The sequence below is a fragment of the Hesperophylax consimilis genome, chromosome 26, assembly GCF_061612785.1.
Source record: "Hesperophylax consimilis isolate HC1 chromosome 26, BYU_Hcon_1.0, whole genome shotgun sequence".
NCBI classification, from domain to species: Eukaryota; Metazoa; Arthropoda; class Insecta; order Trichoptera; family Limnephilidae; genus Hesperophylax; species Hesperophylax consimilis.
In genome coordinates, this window is record NC_142861.1 from 23,078,320 (window position 1) to 23,088,050 (window position 9,731).

The 9,731-nt window shown below is 36.7% G+C and overlaps 1 protein-coding gene across 1 annotated transcript; it reads right to left on the bottom strand.

The window, feature by feature from the left end:
* Nucleotides 1–269: 269 nt before the first annotated feature.
* On the bottom strand, nt 270–7,209 carry LOC149411321 (uncharacterized). The gene is made up of 4 exons (XM_089647679.1): nt 7,040–7,209; nt 5,992–6,410; nt 4,702–4,887; nt 270–589 (listed from the first exon to the last, which is right to left on the bottom strand). Exons 1-4 carry the CDS (start codon nt 7,207–7,209, stop codon nt 270–272), a joined length of 1,095 nt encoding a protein of 364 aa, XP_089503805.1.
* Nucleotides 7,210–9,731: the final 2,522 nt, after the last annotated feature.

Below are 9,731 nucleotides of genomic sequence, written 5' to 3' on the forward strand. Positions count from 1 at the left end.
CCAAATAATATTGAGCAGTTAATCAGTAAAAACAGAATTACTACGTCGAAAATACTGGGTTTATACTTTCATTTGCGATCTCGCTGTGTTTTTGTCTACCGTCTTTAAATAAATGTATGTACATATATAATGGTTTATGGCCCATGTAACTTCTTTCTACATATTATATATTATCTGTGGCTGGGAATGTTTATCATTATTTAAAAAAATATATATTATTCAATAAGTTAAAGACATTTTTATCACTAAAATAACACCAAATATACATTCTACAACTCCAGTTTTAGCTCTCTTGAAATTCTCTGTATGTCATTGCTCAAAGTCTTGTCTATAAGTTCGCACATGTAATTCTGTCGTTGCGCACAGTCGAAGCCGAGATAGGAGTAGGTCCTCAGGTTGGGGGTGTACGAGAGCTTGAGGCAGCGACCCTCGCCCCTGATGTTGGCGGGGTTGGCAATATTCGGTGGGGAGTTTGTGGCATTGGAGACGATCTGCTGTTCGGTTTGGCCTCCACTGGAGACGGGGCGGGCAGAGTTGGACCAGATCCATAGCAGGCCGGGGTTGAGACCCCCTGTCCAATAGTCGTTACCTGAAATACATATTTTAATTTATATATTTTTACAGTGAACTTGTAACGCTGTTTTGTCATATTATTATAGCAATGTATATTCATTGTTACATTAGTGACAATCTCTCAAATATGGTGGTTTCAAAATATCAATGTGTTGGTTTTTTTCCACACACAGATGCCCCTGGGGTAAATAATTTTCCTCGGGACCTGTTTCATCTTTAGGGATGCATCGTGAAGGTTTTTTTATGATGAAAGGAAGAAGTGAACAAACGTATTGAAGAGACCCTTGTTGTAGGAGGGGCGAAACCCAGAGGCCAGCAAATCATTCGACAGACGAGCTGTTGAACTCAAGAACAAGTCGTAGAAACGATTCGTTCTCATATTGTGACGTATAGTAATAAAGTTGAGTATTTAAGCGATAGATGGCGCTAGTCATAAAGCTTACTCCTGAATCCGACAGATGTCGCTAGAGTGAAGCAATTACTTGTGAGATGAGATTGACAGGGAACAAGCTTCTCGAACCAGAGAATTACCAAGTTGGTAATACCAGAGGCGGATTTGCAGTCTTGGCCGCCCTAGGCCCCAGACCATGTAGCCGCCCCTTTCTCAGTACCCATCATATTGACCAGGAGTATCCAAACTTTTCAGTAAGTTCCTAGGGTCAAAACCGTTTTAATTTTCCTGCCATTATCATTCACGGTGCATGGGGTGAGATTTGTCCAGGTCTTGGCGGCGGATACGTCTGCCCACCTGCTTGCTGCGTGGCGGGCCGGATCGAGAGAGACTGGGAGAGGGAGGCCTTTCGACCTTTCCAGACGGACTATCTTGACCCATCGCCTTGCACCGCAGTTGGAGGGATGTATTCATACGTATGTCACTCCTGGACACACTAATCCCCAGATTCCTACCCACCCCTCATACATTTTCCTTTTCAGAACTTCCTATCCTTCCCTTCCTTAAAAAGACCCTCCACACAGCATCACCTAAGATGACATAGGTCGTGAGGGAAAATATTTTCCTCAAAGCCTCCTGTATGGAATTAATGTAAAAAAATACGTTTGCTAAATTCGCTAGTTCAATTACTGTATAATTGTCGATTGTCGCAGGCCGGATTGATGACATTGGCGGGCCGTTGTTTGGAGATCCCTGATATAGACTATAGACTACATAATGAATTTACTTTATTGACAACTTTTAGCTATTATGCATAACAATACCTTACGCGGTTCAGTCACTAGCGCAACTGAATCACGGTAGGGATTGGAAATACGCGAGCGGGCGAGCGTCGGAGCATGATAGGTGTGGCGAGGGCGGCTGCGGGGCGTGGGGGCGCGCTGTGTGCTGTGTGTGAACACGCTCTTGCATATCGCTATTTCGTACGTAGAATATTTAGGTACTTAGGAAGTAATTTCTTGTTATCATCTGTGACTTTTTTGTCACGATTGTCCGCCCCTAATATCTGGCCGCCCTAGGCCCGGGCCTACATAGGCCTAAGGGCAAATCCGCCTCTGGGTAATACCAACCCTCGGGTAATGAACAGTGTAGCTAAATCCGAACCTATTATTTGTAACGTGAATAAACACAATTATAAGTAGAACGTTTTACTTTTTACAAAGAGTTCCCAACACTTAAATCTGCAAAGTGAGGTAGATATAACACATATTGTGACAATATCAACCGTGTACGCGCGTTTGCTTATTTTCTGTCTGTGAACTGGTGGCACAGAGATCAATAAAGCAAGTTCCATGGAGCATCTTCCATTGAAATATCCATAGAACAAGGATAGCATTTCCACCTGTGCTTATTTCTCAAATAGAATTTAAACAATTAATGCATTGATCTTTCGGTGAAATATACTGATATAATAATGATCGATAGTGCATATACTTTTCATGGCATTTTAATTTGTACGATGCGGAGTAAACTAAAATGCTTTGAGTTAAAATACTATGAAAAACAATCACATATTACCTAAAATGCCATTAAGAAGATTAGAAAATTATTAAAGTTAAATTCGACGCTCGTTATAATTTACGTGTTCATAGATGGCGTTAATTAATTAATAATAACTCTACAATATTAAGACAAATTATTTGTTTGCGACCGTATATATGCAATATGAATATGAATAAATAGTTTTGTTCGTTTAAAAACTCAACTCTTTCGAGAAAGGCATACAAATACAATATATTTTACCGATGATTCAATCCATTATTGTTTTGTATGCTTTTCTTGAAAGAAATAATATTTTTTTCAGTACCTAAACCCTCAATTTACATCTCATTCTAACGTCTAATAATATATTCTCATTATCGTCCTGACAAGAGCCATCATTCAAAATCTAAAATAGGGTTTTAGCTATTAACACATGAACATGAGCAGAGTAGATATCCTTTAAGATGAGGTTTAACAAGGTGCTAGTAAAAACTTCAAGGGCGGTATATTAGGTGTCGGAGCGGACTGCTCCAATTGCAACTGCACAGGGCCGGCCTTGACAGGGTGATAAACAAAAAAAGTCTTCTAGACCATTGTAAGCTTCTGTCAATCCAAATGACTGTGATGGACTAGTCATATGAAAAGAATGCCAGATGAGAAGACGCCAAAAGTTTTGACTGTTTGGGTGCCACAGTGCTCCCATACCCTAAAATTCAATACACCATTCCTGAGAGTAGCATTCTTGTATTGCCTATAAGACATCCTAATCATACTTTTCTTATTGGATTTAGGAAGATGAATTTTGATCAAAACCTTGTTCTGCAGTACCACCCAGCATGAAATTGGCTTTTCCTTTCCTAAACACGCTCATTAAATACAAAAATATATATTATTAAAACAAATACCGGATAGTCCAATTTTCAACTATGTCCTGTGCGTGGGAACCGTATTTAAATTTCTATAATAAACAATAAACAATGTTAATCTCAAGTGACTTACCAAGTTATGGTATTCTTTATTATCTGCCTGTACAAAATTTACATAAATAAGAATAATAACACATGTACATTCTAGCATCATGTTCATTAATCAAATGCATTGTACATATTCATATATTTATTTCATTACGGAAAATTTAAAAAGCAAGACTTAAAAAAGATATACTACGGGCTGTGTAACTCAATCATAACCTGCGGTTGCATTGGGTGGGGAGGCACAGAAATCTATTTTACGTGTTATTATGAAGAAACCTTTCAGATATTCGAGCGACGCTCTCTTCAAGGAATTTAATGCACGAGATGTCCGACAGTGCTATATAAAAAATAGTAATCCATGTTCATAAAAATAAAAACAAAATGAAAACAGCCGAACACAAACATCAAACTAGAAGTAAGGGAAGAAATGACCTTTCCGTTCCAACAAGCAACAGAGCGGCTTATCAAAAAATATTCTCATATCTCGGTCCTAAAATATATAATAAATTCCCCTCTCAGCTGAAACTGTGTGAATTGTCATCCTTCGGTCCAAGAGTGACAAAATGGTTGTTGGATCTAGGCAGGACTGATTCCGAAATGAAACTAAAAAATGTAATTTGATAATTATTTATCACGAACGCCTTTATGTATCTTCGTTTTAACAAATGTACTTATTTTATCTACCTAGTCTTAAATCCTATATTACTTGAAACCTGTAAATTTGACTATCCTAAAACGGGAATCCTTCCTAGTTGACAGTCAAAAGCATAAAATGTAATCAATATTATAAAAAAAAATAGCTTTGTATTGGACAAACCGGTGGATGCAATCTGTTATCCATAAATTGATAATAGTTTGACTAGTCTACTCGTGTAGATAGTAATAACATAAATCATTGTAGAAATGTATTATATATTTGTAGAGCGCCCTTGATGTGAGTTTGCACAAAAATGGCGCTATGGAAATCATCCTAATATTTTTATTATTATTACAGTGAAAGAGACCCTGATGCATCAAGGAAGATGTGCATATTTGGATAGACTTCGTGGACGGATTGGTGCAGGACGGGAAAGACAGAGAACTGGAGACGAATTGCGAAGGACCACAGTCACTGGAAAACATTTGGGGAGAATGCCAAATCTCAACCATGTATTTCCATAGTGATGGAATAATCAATAACAGCAGAGAGCACCAGAAGAAGAAATATACGATAACACTCACCTCTGAGAGGTGCGTTGGCCTGTATGAATGTGACCACATCCTGATTTTCTTCTATAGTTTCCATCTCAGCCAGAGTGGCCCCAAGCCCCTTGCAGGCGTCACTGGCTGATTTCCAGTTCAGGGTTTTGCTGATGCCAAAGTGGTAGCAATTGGCACCCACACGAGTGAAGTCTTTAGCGCAGGGTTCTGGAAAAGGAAGTATTCCAATTGAAAGCATGGGATACACAAATTCAAACCGACACAAAAACCCCTTGAAAATTCACTGGATGTTATAAATTATTGCAGGATTTGTGAAGCAGAAAGTTTACGTAAAGAACAATGAACGAGGAACTAAGAAATTCACCTTTTAACTTAAATACCAGAATGTATTTTTTTATATGAATATCGATTTCATAGATAAAATAAATAGGTACTTTATCGCTTGTCTGAATCTTTACGCAATCAGTTCAAATTGTTAAAATTACACATGAATTCAAAGCAAATCCGAGTTAATTGAACCAGAGTCATGGACAGACATACAACCAAAATAAGTATTTTTGATAACATATGGTTAGAGACACCCATTCATAGCTTTAATTTTTAAGAAATGTAGCATTAATTATTGAAAAAATAGCTTTAATTTTGCGTTTTCATAGCGTTTATAGCTAATGGCGTTTATAGTTTATAGCGAATGGGAGTCGGTAAGATGGGAAAACAATTAAATTAGCAGAATAACTTGAAACATGTTTATTGTATTAAATTTGATTGAAACTCAACACGGCACATGTTTCTACTGTAGAGTGAGTCATGTTCGTTCTAAGATCTGTCAATACAAGATTATAGCGACTAAAAAATCTTTCTGCGTCAACACTATTCACAAGGGCCTGCACAGTCATCAGAGCTGCCTCAGCAAATTCTCTGTGAACAACAGAGCTTTACAGCTAAGAGTAGCTGAATTATGTCTACATTGACTCCATCCCTCACTTGCTCTACAAGCTGTCTTTGAAAATAGCTGTTACCTTCCAGGAATTGACTGTCATCAACAGATTTGAATGTTGGTGCAAGCCTACTTTTACTTGCTAAAAGAATAGCGTCTGATCGCTGGACATTCAGTTTCACAGAACTCTTCTGACAACTCTCTCTTATTTGGGTTAAGATGATAATCTTGTTCTTTACCTCCTGCACAGCCTTTAAGGTTCGCTAAAAACACCATTTATCGCTTATGAATGGGTGTCTCTTCATACGGTTAATATGGTACAACTTTAGGAAGATGGACCAGAAGTAACTTAGTTACCAATGGATTCTACTGACCTGTCTTCTTCCCACTCCCCGCCATAATGTAATATATCAACTCTTCCGCCTTCTTCAGTCGCTTTTCCATAAAGTCCACGCGATACACCAACTTCTCTATCGCTCCAAGCAGGTACAGATCCGTCTCCGATACTTCCTTCCTGCTTGCGGTGGCTGGCTTCTGACCCATACTTACACCATTGTTCCCAACACCACTGGGACTGTAGTTAGTAGGACTTTGATTATTGTTGATGATGGGTTTTTGTTTAGGGTAGTTGGTGTATTGGGCTGGTCGGTTGAGGATTTTGTTGCCGGGGGGTGGTGGTGGTGAAGGGGGGTTGTATTCTTGAGACCATGTAGATACTGGGGGAGGGGATGCGTCCACCCTATTTGAGATATAGTATCCGCTGGTGTGAGGGGCCTGAAGTATCCGTTCTTGTCTGAAATTTTGAAAACAAAAACTTTTATTACGAATTTCCATCGACAAATAACATACTTTCCTTGGAATATCTTAATTAACAAATTTTAAATTTTACACAACTGATAAGAAACTATTTATGTACCAATAAAAGTTTATTAAGTTAAAGTTTAAAACGTAATTATTTGAAATTTTCTCAATAGATAATGCTCCAAAAACACATCTAGTTATGTTATGGGTTCATGTTAAAGGTACGAACAAAATTCACAGTGTGTCTTTAAATGCTACTACTGCGGAGCCATACATGGTATTTACCTTCATGGCGGTAGTTCAGTTGCGTTAGCTTGGCTTAATTGCTTGCTTACAGCATGTTTCAAATTTATTTTTAGATTTTTTTTTTCAACTGTACTAACTACTTTACTTTTTTTCACCAAATACAATAAGTAGGCGTAATCAAGAAAAAATGATGTTTCTCAGTGATGCTTCTCAAGGAAATATCACTATGCGAAGTGTGTACATATGTACCAACACACAATCATCTCTAATCGCGCGACCAATTTTCATATCTTCTTTGTCATCAGAACAGGATTGTATTTTAAGTCAGTAGTTGTTATATTATGTACATAAATATAATACAGTATATTCGCTAACCTGTCACTGTGCCCCACTGCCCAGTCCTCAAGCAGGGCGCTCCAGGGCCCATTGCTGCTCCCGCCCCCCGCGGGGCTCACGTCCCCCCTCTCCACGCCCAGCTGTGAGATGGAAGGACACACAGCCAAAATCAGAAGCCACCAGCAACATTGGATGTATTTTGGTAACATTCTGAAATTGGAAAAAATAATGATTATAAAACATATTTTTAACCCTCCGCATGCCATGTAGGGTCTAACAGACCCGTAACATTTTAAAATATTCTATAACTATTTAATGTTCGACGCGTGAATGACGTGCGTTATGAGTGCCGCTAGTGAGTAATGCTTGCATTTCTTTATTTATTTATTTTAATGCATACGGCACAACATTAACATACTATAAAGAATAAACAACAACACAAAGTATAAGAAGTGAAGGGAAGAGAAGCTAGTTCTATCCACGCTGTCCACAGCAGCATTCACCAAAGTCAGCGCGGGTATGTGAGCCCTACCAGGCATATGAAATAGTTATTTTCTTTAAACAGTGTTTTTCGTTTTGTGAAGTGTAATTTTTTTTCACAAATATTATTTACCAAGTTAAATATTGAAAAATGGTTCCTGTACAACATAAAACGATCATTTTGTTTTTGACTTTATTATTATTTTAAGTTTTACGCGATTATAAAAAAAAAGCGTTATATTTTGGCTATAACCATTAGAGTGTTTGTTTTTAGGCTATCATGTTAAATAAAGGACTTTCTGAAATGTTTTGTGTTTATTTATTAGAACATACATTAAAAAAACGAAAGAAGAATAAAAAAAGAAAAAATTATTTATGCAAATGAAAAAGTCGCCGGGTCCCACAGACTTCATCAGGCATCATTAGTGTAATAATTTCACCGGGCATGCCGGTGTTAAATTGAAAGCGGGCTAGTTTCATAAGCTTATAATCCGTGATTTATATGATATAATAATAATAAAAATACAGTGTGTGGCAAGCCTACGCACGACGGAAGTGAAACTTTTAGTATTCTTCTCTCTCTCTTTTCATTTCATTCTCTCTTTTTTCTGTCTATTGACATATTTATAAATAGCATGTGATAAAAAAATTAAAAGTTATAAAAATATGGGATTCGAACCCGGGTCCTGCATAACGAGTGTCGAACGCTCTGCCTCTAGACCGCGAGGAAAGATATTTCGCGCGACGCGGCGTTATCGGCCTTGATTAGTAATTTTAATGATTCAAAATAAAAATAATTAATCAAAATTTGTAAGCTTTATTTCGACCAAAATATCATAAAGGTACCGTAAAGTAAATTAAATTTAAATTAACAAATTAATCTAATTTTTTACTACATTATTACAAATCATTGATAAAAAAAATTAAAAGTTATAAAAATATGGGATTCGAACCCGGGTCCTGCATAAAGAGTGTCGAACGCTCTGCCTCTAGACCGCGGTTATTACGTATTCGACCAAAATATCATATAGTCAAAATATCTAAAAGTCGCAGCACGAGAGCATTTTATCACTTTTAAAAAAATTATTATTAAAAAAATCACAAAAAGAAAAAAAAAATAGTTAAAGCGGGGATCGAACCTCGGTTATTCACGACGACAATCGGGCGCTTTGCCTCTAGACCGCGAAGCTGAGTTTGGAGAGCGACCGAAAGTAGGTATATAATATTGATGATCACGGTTTTTGATGACGGTCATGAGTTGGTTTTACTCCGGTCCTCAAAATTGCATAACGCGCGTAAAGAAGTTTCACTTCAATAATATTGGACAATTTGTATAGCGCCGCTTTTGTCAGATATCACCTCAGGAGCGCTTGTGTTTCTTGCTAACCCAATATTTAAATGGCGAAATATTAAAATGCGTGTTCCTTTTATTCCACTGCGTCCAATACCATTTATTTTTGTTTTTATTCATTACTTTGAAAAAGAGATACATATTATTTATTTTTATTTCACTCGAGCATTTTTTGGCATATCAAGTTTGTAAAACGTTTTAAGCTATCGCTTGTCATAAAAATATAGGATAAACGGAGAAATCTAGGTGGATTCATTGGCTTTAAGCTTCTGTAAGCAGTTTTATATGTTTTCATATTAATATTTTGAGGAACGGCATTAATTAAATAATATGGTAAATGTATATATCGAGTGGATGCACTTCACTAAGTATCATACCTGTTTTGAGGTTTAGGTAATTATTACAATAATTGTTTTATATTATTCTGTAGTGATTCGAATTTCAAATATAAAAAAAATTAAAAACGATTAGTGTGTTGCTTCTGTTAGTTGTGAGATTTGATCTCCCCATTCCATTAAAATATGTGTTTTCACCTTTTTTTATTTGGACTACTTTTCCGAAAATTGACAGAGGTTTATTTTAAACTAGTTGATGTCTACCCGGCGTTGCTCTTCTTTTCTCTAATTTCAATAAATATAATATCAGTTTTATCTCTCACGCAAATAATATAATAATTGACAAGATCCGGTATTTTACAGTGGTACAATGGTGTTCGACCTACATAATATTTGATTTCTAAAATGGCTGTATATAATTTATTTGATTCAGTACTGATAAATGAGTAACGTACAATATTGTATTCGAAGTAGATTACTTTACAATGTACCTTACAAATTATAAAGATTATCTCAATAGGGTTCGTGATAGAAAAATAGGCTCTGAAAATTCATAATTTTGTCG